Raw genomic sequence first — 14,307 nt, 5'->3', positions numbered from 1 at the left:
ACATGTACAAAATGGAATTCACATCTCTGCTGCTACCATCCCACTATGCTATTCCTCATGTTTTTCTCTACCCTAGATAAAACATCACCACCCACCCAGTCTCTCAGGAGAGAAGCCTAGGACATCCTAGGCCACTCCTTAAGGGAATCCTGATGGGATTTAGGCCCTGACTACACTTTCTGACTGTGTCACCATGGGTGTATTAATGAACATGTCTGAGCCATGGATTTCCATACTGACTCTCTAGGATTGAATGAGATAGTGTGTGTAAAGCAATTGGTTCCATTTCCTATCACAGACATCCAATGCATCACTAGTTCTCAGTCAAAACTTCATCCTCACTGCCACTACCCCAGCTCAGAGCCTCACCATCTTTTCCCTGGACTACTAACAGGCATTTCTCTCTTCTTCTTATTTTCGATCTCACCCCCACCCTTACCCCCAACACCAATCTCTCCTCCCAACTATTGCCAGACTGATTGTCCCCTACACAGCCAGACCATTTCATGCTATTCCCTGCCACCTGCAGAATTTATTCATTTGCAAATACCCTCTACCTCGACCATCCCAAATTGCTCACAGTTCTCCAAACACTCACTGTTGTTCTCAACTCTGTGGCTCTGTACACTGTTATCACTGCCTATAATGCTGTCTCTTCCTCCTCACCCACCTGGAGAAGAGCTCATCCTTAAGACTTGGTTAAAAAAAAGAAAAAAAAAGTTACTATAAAAGTCAAAGAAAATATAGATTGGTTAAAGTGACAAGGAGGGAAAATAAATAAAGGAAAAGCAGAAATTTAAAATATTTTTAAATGGAGAAAAGCAAAGAAAGAATGGAGAGAAAAGAGAAAATTTAGGAAAATTTACTCTTGAAGTAGGAGGGGACTTCCTAAGCAAGACAGAAAACTTGAAAACAAAGAAAAATGATAGAGATTTCACTTCATAAAAATTAAATACTTCTGGACAATCAAAGGTACAATAAGCAAAGTTGGGGAAGAAGACATAAAGATATTTGATTTATTAACAAGAAAAGGATTAAAGACCAGAATTTAAAAAGAGCCTCACAAATTGATGAAATTACAAACAACTCAGTTAAAAAAATTGGCAAAGAATTTGATGGAGGAATTAGAGGAAGTGTAAGCAATCAATTTAGAGTAAACTTGGAAGAATATATCAGCATTTAAAATGCACATAACTGGCCAGGCGCGGTGACTCAAGCCTGTAATTCCAGCATTTTGGGAGGCCGAGGTGGGCAAATCCCCTGAGGTCAGGAGTTTGAGACCAGCCTTGCCAATATGGTGAAACCCCTTCTCTACTAAAAATACAAAAATTAGCCAGGTGTGGTGGCGCACGCCTGTAACCCCGGCTACGTGGGAGGCTGAGGCAGGAGAATCACTTGAACCCAGGTGGTGGATGTTGCAGTGAGCCGAGATCATGCCACTGCACTCCAGCCTGGGCGACAGAGCAAGACTCTGTCTCATAAAAATAAAATGCCCATAACTGATATGAAATGGTCTCCAAGCCGGGCGCTGTGGCTCACGCCTGTAATCCCAGCAGTTTGGGAGGCCGAGGTGGGCGGATCACGAGGTCAGGAGATTGAGACCATCCTGGCTAACATGGTGAAACCCCATCTCTACTAAAAATACAAAAAAATTAGCCGGGCGTGGTGGCAGGTGCCTGTAGTCCCAGCTACTTGGGAGGCTGAGGCAGGAGAATGGCGTGAACCTAGAAGATGGAGCTTGTAGTGAGCCGAGATCGCGCCACTGCACTCCAGCCTGGGTGACTGAGCGAGACTCCGTCTCAAAAAAAAAAAAAAAAAAAAGAAATGGTCTCCAAGATCTAGATTAAACTTTTTTAATGCCCTATGTAGAACAGAGCATATAATATGCTATCATATTTATTTCTGAAAGAGAGAAAACAGAAGGCACATTTTTAGGTTTGTTTTTGTTGTTGTTGTTTGTTTGTTGGTTTTTTAAGATGGAGTTTCGCTCTTGTTGCCCAGGATGGAGTGCAATGGCACAGTCTCGGCTCACTGCAACCTCTGGCTCCTGGGTTCAAGCGATTCTCCTGCCTCAGCCTTCCAAGTAGCTGGGATTACAGGTGCCCACCACCATGCCCGGCTAATTTTTGTATTTTTAGTAGAGATGGGGTTTCACCATGTTGGTCAGGCTGGTCTCGAACTCCTGACCTCAGATGATCTGCCTGCCTCGGCCTCCCAAAATACTGGGATTACAGGCGTGAGCCACTGCGCCTAGCCCAGAAGGTACATTTTATTTGCTTGTAGGGGCATGGACTATTTCTGAAAGAATGCACAAAAACTGGTAAAATTAGTTATACCCAAAAAAGGAAAAAGAGGGCTAGGAAAGAGGAGTGGGAGGGAGATGTTGCCTTTTATAACTTTTGAATGCTATACCTTTCCAATTCACTACTTATTCTCAAACAAATAACCTTAAATAAATAGAGTAAATAATTCAGTCTCTTTTTCTACACAATCTTCCAGACCTCAATAAACAAAGATAATTCTGCTTAAATAACCACTTAAAATGTACATTTCCTTTGACCCACAGATCCTACGTCCAGGAACAATTTTTACCCAGAAATATTGTACATGTACACAGATAAAGATACACAGAAAATCTAGATTAAATTGGAAGCCAATCTATAAGTCCATCAAGGGGGAATGTTTAAATAATTTTAACATTATTTAAATATGAATACTATGAAATACTATGTTATTATTAAAAAGAATGAAGTACAATGTATCTGTTATTGTTATTGAATGACTTCTAAGTCATATTGTTAAATCAGAAAAGTAAACCACAGAGCATTGTTATATGACCCGATTTATGTTTTTCTTTTTTTAACAGACAGGATCTTACTATGTTGTCCATGCTGGACTTGAACTCTTAGGCTCAAGCAATCCTCCCACCTCAGCCTGCCAAGTAACTGGGACTACAGGTGTGCGCCACCATGCCCAGCTTCATTTATGTATTTTTTCAAGTATATTCAATATATTCAGGTTGGTCCTAAAGTGAGAAATGTAGATAATACTATTTTATCATGTTTTATATAATATCAATAAACCATATATTCACCTATGTTTCCAGGCTTGGTGACCATATTGAGCACACTGAAAAAGACCTAAAAAGACAGACATTTACAGTGGTTATCTCAAAGGTGGGGAGAAGGAGTAGAGAAGAGGTAGAGGGGAATTTATTTTCCTATATGTTACTGTGTTTTAAAATATTTACAGCTCTTAGTTTTGAAAAATTTACTATATTCCATGAATGCTTTACATTATTTACCTAAGGTCACAAATTTATAAGGGGCAGGGCTGGAAGGTAGGCTGTCTGACTTCAGATCGTGCTCTTAACACAGTGTTCTCTCACCCATTGCTTGAGTATAAAACAAACACAAACTAAAATAAAATTGAAATATACCTCCTCATGTTTTACCCCTGGCCAACTGCAAATTCCTTCCTTTATGCTCCAGCACTCCCTGAACATATTTGCCATGAATGCTGTCCTCTCCCCTGCTGAGCACATAAAATGGCAAGGAAATAGATTAAAACTAGTTGTAAGCCTTTTCTCTTGGTGTAGAAACAAGAGTCATAGACGAGTACTGGGTGAATGAATGAAGTATGGAGTCATAAAGTCAATCCCTCCTCCAAACTCCAGGTAGCACTGATAGCTATCTCTAGTTCTGTTGATGTTTTTAGTTCTTATAGAAAAACAGCAAGAAGACACCATTTCTCCCCTGCTGTCATGCTTTACTGCATCTCAGAATGACAGTCAGTGCTTCCCAAGGCCTCACACAGAAGACGCAAGCAGCCTGCACACATAATTTGGTTAAACTGCATGCACATTAAAAAAAATGTTTTGAATCCGTTGCTATCTTTAAAAATATATGAAGCTTGTTTTCCGTAAAAATTTACAGCTTCCCCCAAAACTAAGATCAGGCAACCATGTGCTGGAGCCCTACCGCACCTGCAGCTGCCCCCTTACTGGAGACAGGCTCAGCAGCACACAGCTCCCACCCAGCCCTCCTGTCCACCCGCCTCCTGCACTCAGGCTTCCTGACTGGTCCCGGCTGGCAGTGGAGTTTACACCACAGAACTGTATCTCCTCTTGCTGACATTTAGGTCAGTTCCAGTTCAGCCCATTCTGTCTTCCTCGGAACCCAAACAGAGAGCTCGCAGCCCTCTGACCACACAGTGCTCCTTCACCTCTCAGAGGACGCACAGTGCACCAGGCTGCAACACAAAGAGAACGGTTAGGATATCGTTGCGGCCTTGGATTAGTTCCAAAATGTCAAGCGGGCCTCTTAATGAGGGGTCTCTATTCTTGATGTTATGGCGGTGGAGCTACAGGGCAGGGAGAAGCCGTGAGTTAAAGGACCCACCTGTGTGCCATCAGGAAACCACGTGAAAAGCACTACCAAGGCAAAAGATCTGAGTTCAATCTGGGCTGCTTACCTAGCTGGGCAAGAATGCTTCATCTCTCCTGAGCCTCAGTTTCCTCACCTATCAAATGGGCTAGTAGAGCTTCACAAGGTTGTTGTGTGAATGAAAAAGTGTACATGAAAGTGCTTGTAAGCACCTGAGAAGTATAAAATAAGACGGGTGTGGAGGAAGACCGGAAGAGAGGTGCTCTGGAAGAAGTAACAGAAATGGGTGCCATGCATTCCAGTTACAGTTGAAGAGCCTCTGTCTCTGTGACCTGAGGTCCCTCCCACCTCCTCTTTCTGCCCTGAGGGCCTGAAAAATGCCTCTCTTCACTTGCTCCCAGTGGCTGCAGTAAAATAGATTGTAAGGGAAAACCGCCTATTCCCCGAAGCAATAGCTCTCCAGAACTCATCTGGAGGTCCAGGTCACTAGGGGAGAAGAAGCCAGGCTGAATCCACGCCTGGCTCCACGGAGGAGCCACAAGGATGGCCATCCTCCCCCAGCCCCTAGCACGCTGAGACAGGCTCACCTGAGGTTATCAGTGTCTCCACTGGACAATCAAGGAACTGAGGTTCTTTCCCTCCAAAACCACACACCTCCTCACGGCTTCACCGGGAGGAGGATCAAATGACCTGCTCTATGAAAGCACTTTGCAAAAGGGATGAAAGTACAATAACAAGCAAAAATAGCCTCCAAGATGTGATATAAAGCGATGCCAATGCGCAGCTGTGTGGTTACTGGTGAGCAGACCTCCGGGAAGCACAGGAGACACCCCACTTATCCAACAGACGTTCTCATCCCATATGTCTTTGTCCAAAGGTTGCACGGGGGTTAAGCTTGGCCCAGAAGGCGCCGAGGGCAGGTCGAGTTCTCCCCTTTCCAAGAACCAGCCGAATCTCCCTCCCGCAGATCTGAGGGGCAGAGCCGCCCATCCGGCGGCGCCGGGCCACTTCTGGGCGCGCCACCCGCCGCCCGCCCAGGCTCGGGGAGACAGCGCCCTCAGTCCCAGCTGGGAGAAGGTTGCTCACCTGGTCCTCACGGATTCCAGCCGAGGGGCGTGACCGCTTCTCCCCACACCCTTTGCCCTGAGCCGGACGTGGAGTCTCTTGGCCCCAGGGGGCGCGGCACGCATCGGCAGAGTCCCGGGCACGCACCTACGCCCTCCCATCCAGCGGACTGTTTAGGGGCTTCGGGCGGCGCCGGAGAAACGGGACGGGCTGCACCCAGCAGAATGGGGTGGGCCTCTCAGAAGCCCCAGGCCGCAGGGGAGGGGCGCGCCCCCAACATCTTCCCACAAAGAGCTCCAGCTCTCCAAAGCAAGGCGCAGTGCGGGCGGAGGACAGCCCTGACCTCCGAGAGGGGCGCGGGGAGAAAGGGAGCGCCGTGGGGGCGGGGACCCTTCCTGGCCCGCGCCCTGAGCCCTGAGCCTCGCACAATGAGTTTAGCCTGGCTCCATCCCGACCGCCCTCTCCGCCCGGGCCCGCGCCCGCGCCCCACGCCGGGTGCTCACCGAGGAGCGGCCGCCGCGGCAGCTCAGGCCCCGGCCCAGCCGCCTCCCCGCCTCGGCCACCGCCGCCGCCGCTTCCTTCCTCCCCGCCGCGCTCCGGGACTGGAGGTTTCGGGTTTCAGCCCGCCGAGCCCCGCTTCGCTCCTCCCGCGGGCCAGCCACCAGCACGCGGACCCGGGCGGGCGCAGGCCAAGTAACTTGGCGGCGCCCGCGCCCCGCCTCCCCCACGCCCGGCCGGGCCCCTCCGGCCCCCGGAGCCCCGAGCCGCCTCCCCGCGCCCCGCACCGCCCCGCCCCGCCCAGCTCCCGGCGCCCCTCCCCACCCGCGCCCCTTCCTTCGCGTCTGTCCGCCCGCCCTCCCGGCTGCTTCTTTCCCATTTCTTCCCACGAACAGCCTCGGCTGCTGCTCTTTGTCTCGCCCTTACCCTCTGGGCTCGCCCCACTTTTCTCCTGAAAACCTTTGTGGTGCCTAACTCAGGCCTTCCCTGTTCCCGTTCCTCCGCCCCAGTTCCAGCCGCTGGGACGTCGCCTTTTCCATGTCTCTCTCCATCACACAGACACTTTCAGATTCTTCCCGCAGGCTCCGCACAGTCCCATTCTCCTCCTCCAGTCCCGCCGTGGACGATCCTGGTATCGCCTTTGCTGCTCACCTTTCATTCATCCCGCCGACGGGCACGAGCATCCATCTGCCTTCTGCCAGGCTCTGTCCCGGGCTCTGTTAATAATACCACAGTGAATCCGCCCCGAAGCCAGCCCCGGGGAGTGGGGAGTGGACGTAAACAGGTCTTCACACTACTGCCCTGCACTCCCTCGGAACCAAAAGGCCAGGGAGCAGTCATCACAAAACAAAGAGCGGGCGCTGTCAGCTCGGGGGACGGAACAGTTCCTTCTCAGAATGTTTGTTTTCCCTTCCTCACTCCCCACTTTGCCTGCCTGTCTCCAGCCTCCTACGTTTTCTATGCAGCAGTCTTAATAAGGGGATGAAAAGTTGAAGCACAGAGTAGAACTGCTAAAAAGGGAAAGAAGGAAGGACAAACAGGGCAGCAAAATAATCAGGTAAGAAGTTATAAAGCCCAGTTCACTAAACTCCAGAAAAAAAAAAAAAAAAAAAAACCCTGATGCTGTGCTTAGAGCAGGATTCACATTCCTCTGAAATCCATCTGCTTTGATAAATACATTAATTATTCCCTTGTCTACAGATTGACACTGTGGGAGATGCTTCCTTAATATTATTGGGCCACTGAGGCACCATTTAGAACAGTAATTTACTGTCTGGCACCTGCCAAACACCCACATTGCTCTGGGGACAAATGGGATAATGGGGAGAAAAAAGTAAATGGGTGCCTTAATATTCCTATGGGATAAATGCTTTATTTGGTCAAAAACTGGAAGCTGACGCTCCACTTAAGAGTCTAGGTCACGCGGCAAGCCAGACACTTGAAGGAGCTTAAAGCTTTCTGTTCTTAATAGTATTTTAGACACTTATTTTGAAATCCCTGATATTTATTTAATTTACACTGACTCAGATGTCGGCTAAGCTCTATGAGCCTGAGGGAGTGAGTTAACCTTCCTCTCAGCTTATTCATATATAAAATGGGGATACTCACACCTTCGTATCTGTAGAGTTGAAAAGGTTAAATGAGGTCATGTAAGTAAATCATCCAGTGACATAGAATCTGAGAACTAAACCCTTTTGAAAATTGGTATTCACGAAAGGTCTGATATATGCCACAGACTGGCATGGTGAGAATGAGAATAAAAAATAAACAGTTACGGCTGTTTTGGCTCCATACCCATCCATGATGCGAAAGATGTCCTTCATACTGAGCAACCTTTTCCCATACTTACTCTATTTCATTTTGAACTCTTCAACAGAAAACACTTTTTTTCTCCTGCTGCTCATTATCAAATGCATTATTTATCACAAAGATTTTTCTTTTTTCTGAGCTCATAAGCTCAGAACTTACTGTGCATTCAGGGATAGAAATTGCTGCCAACAAATGCATTTTCAATTGCTCTCTTAAGATTTTTTTTCCCTTCTGGAGCTAATATTGAGCTATGAGCAGAATTCAGTCAGATGCAGAGCAAACAGACAAATTGTTATTAAAGTAATTATTTCACCGTATATCATTGTATAGGTGACAATTGTGAAAAACATGACTGATTTTGTGCAAGAATGTATTTATATTTTTTTAGAAAAAGAGAAAGATACACACTAATTCTCCTTTCCCAAATTAGTTTAATAAACCATTCTGTTTTAGAGACATCCACAAAGACTTATAAACTAAGATAATGAGAGGCCTTGTCCAACTGAACCTCACATGTGTGTTGACTAATTTATATATAAAACATATTTTATGTAAAATATCATTTCAGTCTAGCAGTCCACATAAAACTGGTGAAAGCAAAATTGTGAAATATGCTATTTGTTCCACATGGAATGTTATTTCCTCCACTCTTTACAGGCCAAGCCCTTCCTGCCCTTCACATCTCACCTTAAATGTCACTTCCTTAGAGAAGTCTTCCCTGATGGGATCTCGCTATGTTGCCCAGGCTTGTCTTTAACTCCTGGGCTCAAGCTATCCTCTCACCTTGGCCTCCCAAAGTGCTGGAATTACAGATGTGAGCCACTGCACTCAGCCCCTGACCAATCTAAAAGAAATTCTCTAATCTATGTACTCTTTCACAGCTCTATTGTTTTTCTACATAAAATGTGTCCAAATTTATAAAATATGCATCAATTTTTCTATTTATTTGTTTACAGTATGCCTCCACTGATAGAATGGTAAAACCATTTGACCTCAGATGGAAACTTCCCTGAAACTGATGCGCCACTGGACTGATCAGAAACAAGAGCCAATCAATATACATATATTTTTATTGAATCAGTATGGGTTTATTTCTGTTACTTGGAACAGAAAGCATCTCACTCAGTGATTCTTAATACGACATTTTGAAAGGCATTTTGGGTTTGTCACAATGATTAGAGGACACCCCAGGCATTTATTGGGTGCGGCCCAGGATACCAGACATCTTGCAGTACATGAAATAGTCCTACACAAAAAGAACAGTTCCTTTCACACATGACAGTAAAAACTGTCTATACTTTTCTAAGTCTGAAACCAAACTATTTTACATATATGCATGAGGGTTTTTTTTGCATGGTTTTGTTGTACAGCAATTTGTCTAGGAATGCAAGTACTATGTGAATTGAAGGAAGATTGCACCTTGATTTACTCAAACCTCACCAAGAGTTGTTCAGTATTTTGGAAATCACCTCACTATTAACAATGCCACTCATGGTATCAGATTTACTAGTACAAGTTAGGTGACTTGGTCTACATTTATATATCTGTGTCATACTTGCAGTGATCCTGTCTATAACTTCAAGTGTCTGACCACTTCATGATGTCATCCACTAGGGCTGATACATTGAAATGAGCATTATTGGGCTGGATGCCGTGGCTCACTCCTGTAACCCAAGCACTTTGGGAGGCCAAGGCGGGTGGATCACTTGAGGTCAGGAGTTCGAGACCAGCCTGGCCAACATGGCAAAACCGTGTCTCTACTAAAAATACAAACATTAGCCGAGCATGGTGGCACATACTTGTAGTCCCAGCTACATGGGAGGCTGAGGCACAAGAATTGCTTGAACCGGGGAGGTGGAGGTTGCAGTGAGCTGAGATCGTACCACTGCCTTGTCCTACCCGTCTCTTCCATCTGGCTTCTCTTGAATTGCATCCTTTGTCATAAACCAGTAATCAAAGTAAGTAAAGTGCTTTCTTGAGCTCTGTGAGCTGTTATAGGAAATTATTAGCCATGGGAACTCCTGATCTGAAGCCAAGTCGGTCAGAAGTACTGGAGGCCCTGGACATTCATGTGGTGCCTGAAGTGGGGACAGTGTATGGGACTGAGCCCTTAATCTGTGGAGTCTGAACTATCTCAGGCAGTTAGTGTCGGAATTGAATTGAATTGTTGGATACCCAATTGGTGTCAGAGAATTGATTGATGTTGGAAAAAATTCCACATATTTTGTATCGGGGGAAAAAAGTATCCTCAAGTACATTTATCTTTTGATCTATTAAAAAAATCCTCAAGTACACATTTATCTTCTGTTGCCAATAAAAAGCAACATTATATATTTGGGATACATTTGTAATTACAGAAGATTAAAAATGCCCAAATGTCTGTCAGTAGGGGATTAGAGGAATAAGTTAGGATTCAGTGCTACAAATGAATGAAGAAAATCTCTATACACTAACATGTAGTGGCCTCAAAGATGTATTGTTAAGTGGAAAAAAGCAAGGTGCAGGAATATTTGCTATACATTATCTTTTTTTTTTTTTTTTTTTGAGACATGGTCTCACTTTGTTGCCCAGACTGGAGTACAGTGACGCGATCTCAGATCACTGCAACCTCTGTCTCCCAGACTCAAGCGATTCCCCTGCCTCAGTCACCCGAGTCGCTGGGATTACAGGCGCGCCCCACTACCGCCAGGCTAATTTTTTATTTTTAGTAGAGACGGGGTTTCACCATGTTGGCCAGGCTGGTCTTGAACTCCTGACTTCAAATGATCCACCCTCCTTGGCCTCCCAAAGTGCTGGGATTACAGGTGTGAGCCACCACGCCCAGCCTATGTTATCTTTTATGTGAGAAAAGGAAAAAAAATAAATATATAGGTATTTGCTTATACTTAAAAGTGGAAAAACAAACCAAAAACAATAAAAAGAAGGTTTCCAATAAGGGAAAGGAACAAACAGAACGAATGAAAAAGAAAGCAAGGTTTCTAGGAAGGTTCCTTGCTGTATGGCTTTGAAACTAAGTACGTATTTTACAAATTTGAGAAAAGTTAACTCAAAAAAGAAAAAACCTCCAGAAACTGAAGAAAAACTAGGATGAATATCAAGTTGGTGGCATATGAACTTTTATTAGTTTTCTGTCACTGCATAATGATTACCACAAATTTAGCAGCTTAAAACACTCTATTATGTTGTCTGGGCTGGTCTTGAACTCCTGGCCTCAAGCAATTCCCTTACCTTAGCTTCTCGAGTCACTGGGATTACAGGTGTGACCCACCACACCTGGCAAAACACTCATTTTTTTTAATCTCACAGTTTAGAGAGAAGTCCAGGCAGGCTCAGTTGGGTTTTCTGCTCATGTGAATGCCAAAATGAAGGTGCTGGCTAATCTGAGCTCTTATATGGAGGCTTTTGCGGGCACTCTGCTTCCAAGCTTGTTCAGGCTGCCAGCAGAATTTAGTTTCTTGCCACTGTGGGATGGAAACCCCCATTTCTTTGCTGGCTGGCAGTGGGGCCACCCTCTGCTCCCAGAGGCTGCCTGCAATTCTTCCTCATGTGGTCCCCTTATCTTCAAAGTCAGCAAAGGCATGTCAAATCCTTCTCATACCCTGACCTTTCTGGCTTCCTCTTAATTCCCCTTTCAGCCAGAGAGAGCTCTTTGTTTTTAAGGATTCATGTAATACATCAGGTCTACATTCCCTGTCGTAAGGTCAACTGTATCAAATAACATAATCCTAGGAATGATATCTCATTATATTCAAAGGTCCTGGGGATTAGGAAAGGACATCTTTGTCAAGCTATCTTCCAATTCTGCCACAACAATATAAAGAATTTCAGGGCCAGGCACAATGGATCGTGCCTATAATCCCAGCACTTTGGGAGGCTGAGGTGGGAGGATAATTTGAGCCCAGGAGTTCAAGACCAGCTTAGCCAAAATAGCAAGACCTTGTCTCTAAAGAAAAAGAAAAATCATTTTTAAAGAAGTTTTTAAAAAACAAATTTTTGGGCCGCGTGCGGTGGCTCATGCCTGTAATCCCAGCACTTTGGGAGGCCAAGGTGGGCAGATCACCTGAAGTCAGGAGTTCGAGATCAGCCTGGCCAACATGGCGAAACCCCATCTCTACTAAAAAAAAAATACAAAAATTAGCTAGGCATGGTGGCTCATGCCTGTAGTCCCAGTTACTTGGGAGGCTGAGGTAGGAGAATTGCTTGAACCCAGGAGATGGAGGTTGCAGTGAGCTGAGATCCTGCCACTGCACTCCAGCCTGGGCAACAGAGTGAGACTCCGGCTCAAAACAAAAATTTCAAGTGAGTTTAGAATATAATATTTTGATGGCACTTTCCTAGTGGGATATGTTCTTAGGACAAAAAGAATCTCAAAAAAAAAAAACCAAAACTCAATCTCACTCAGTTCTCTTATGTCAGTGGTACTCTGGTATTGTTGTCTGAAACAATTAAGATACATAGAAAAAGGCCGGGCGTGGTGGCTCATGCCTGTAATCCCAGCACTTTGGGAGGCCGAGGCAGGCGGAGCTTGAGGTCAGGAGATCGAGACCATCCTGGCTAACACAGTGAAACCCCGTCTCTACTAAAAATACAAAAAAAAATTAGCCGGGTGTGGTGGCAGGCACCTGTAGTCTCAGCTACTCCGGAGGCTGAGCCAGGAGAATGGCGTGAACCCAGGCAGCGGAGCTTGCAGTAAGCCGAGATTGTGCAACTGCACTCCAGCCTGGGAGAAAGAGCGAGACTCCGTCTCAAAAAAAGAAAAAAATACACACACACATAGAAAAAAGCAAATAAGTAATTACCTTTATGTTGTGGGACCTGTGATTTTTCGCAAGGAAAAAAATATAAAAGTGTATAGGTGGCCGGGCGCGGTGGCTCACGCCTGTAATCCCAGCACTTTGGGAGGCCGAGGCGGGCGGATCACGAGGTCAGGAGATCGAGACCATCCTGGCTAACACGGTGAAACCCCGTCTCTACTAAAAATACAAAAAATTAGCCGGGCGTGATGGCGGGCGCCTGTAGTCCCAGCTACTCGGGAGGCTGAGGCAGGAGAATGGCGTGAACCCGGGAGGCGGAGCTTGCAGTGAGCCGAGATCGCGCCACTGCACTCCAGCCTGGGCGACAGAGCGAGACTCCGTCTCAAAAAAAAAAAAAAAAAAAAAAAAAAAAAAAAGTGTATAGGTAAGTAAAAACCTACCTGCAAAGAATAATTTGCGTTTGCCAACCCTAACCACTCAAAAGGCAAGAAGAAATGAGAACACAGGAGTGAGCACTCCTGTAGCAATGAACACTGCTAGCAAGCAGACGTAGTCTTAAAATACCACTTCTCATTAAGAGGAACTAAGGCTCCTTGCAGAAATGGCTTATTCCAGGTCTGAACTTTATATGCTTTTTTTTTTTTTAAAGCATATAAAATGAATCTGGAATATCTTTGTGTACCAGAAAAGAGATTTCAAAGACCAATGGGGTCATTTTGAAAAGATACAAGAGCTGATCTGAAGGGACAATTTGAACATCAAAAAGAATAAGAAGCCAGGCACAGTGGTTCATGCCTGTAATCCCAGTATTTTGGAAGGCTGAAGTAGAAGAATTGAGGCCAGGAGTTCAAGAGCAGCCTGGGCAATATAGTGAGACCACATCTCTAAAAAAAAGAAGAGTTGCAATGGATTGGAACATACCTGCTAAAGCTTGAATGTTTGAATCCTCCAAAACTCATGTTGAAACTTAATCCCTAATGTAACAGTATTAAGGGGTGAGGCCTTTAAGGGGTGATTGTGCCATAAGGACTCTGCCCGCATGAATGGATTAACTCATTAATGGATTAATGGATTAATAGATTAATAGGTTATCATGGGAGTGGGTTAGTTATAACAAAAATGGGTCTGTTAAAGAAGCCAGGTCTGCATTGGCTCTCTCTCATGCACCCTCCTCATGATGTGATGCCCTGTGCCACCTCAGGACTCTGCAGAGAGCCCCCGCCAGCAAGAATGCCTTCAGCAAGATGCAGCCTCTTGGCCTTGGATGTCCCAGCCTCCATAACTGTAAGAAATCAATTCACTATCTTTATAAGTTACCCAGGCTCAGTTATTAAGTTATAGTAACAGAAAACTGACTAAGATAATATCCACATAGAAAAATCTTTGAGTTTATAGTTGAAAAAATTGGTTACCATTGGTGATTGCTAGGCAACCAATTCATTCCTCTGAAAAATTAGTAAATAAAAGGAAGGAATCAAACATTTATTCCACTTTTCCTATACGAATTGCATTCAGTGTGACCAAAGAGTAGTTAGGGAAAGTTCTTTTTAATAGAAAAATTCCAACAAATAAATGCACAAAGAAGAACAGAATTTTAAAATCACCATTTTGCAACCCTTAATGAAATAACTATTGCAGGCAATGGTGATCAATGTATACTAAAACCATTAAGTGAATAGTTGATGGAGAACCGATCAATCTTAGTATCACACAAGAAGGGAATGTAATGGGAAGTACTCAGCACCATCTAGGAAGTATTCTTAAATAAATCTTGCAATGGTGGGTGAATGTTGAGC

The 14,307-nt window shown here is 44.9% G+C and overlaps 1 protein-coding gene across 8 annotated transcripts in view; it reads right to left on the bottom strand.

Moving 5' to 3' along the window:
• GPR161 (G protein-coupled receptor 161) overlaps positions 1-6,837 on the bottom strand; it is a 58,053-nt gene extending 51,216 nt beyond the window's left edge. For 2 of the 8 annotated variants that reach the window (XM_034939809.3, XM_034939852.3), the window contains exon 1: positions 5,954-6,187. Coding sequence is in view for 3 of the 8 variants with exons in the window: in XM_008978279.4 (XP_008976527.1) it covers positions 5,472-5,611 (140 nt within the window). In the remaining 5 variants the exon portion in view is untranslated. The other 6 variants (XM_063604189.1, XM_003824607.6, XM_008978275.6 and 3 more) reach the window with 6 other exon arrangements.
• Positions 6,838-14,307: the final 7,470 nt, after the last annotated feature.

This window comes from Pan paniscus, chromosome 1, assembly GCF_029289425.2.
Source record: "Pan paniscus chromosome 1, NHGRI_mPanPan1-v2.0_pri, whole genome shotgun sequence".
Classification (NCBI taxonomy): Eukaryota; Metazoa; Chordata; class Mammalia; order Primates; family Hominidae; genus Pan; species Pan paniscus.
The sequence above is the reverse complement of the archived record's forward strand: the minus strand, read 5'-3'. Positions and strand labels throughout refer to the sequence as shown.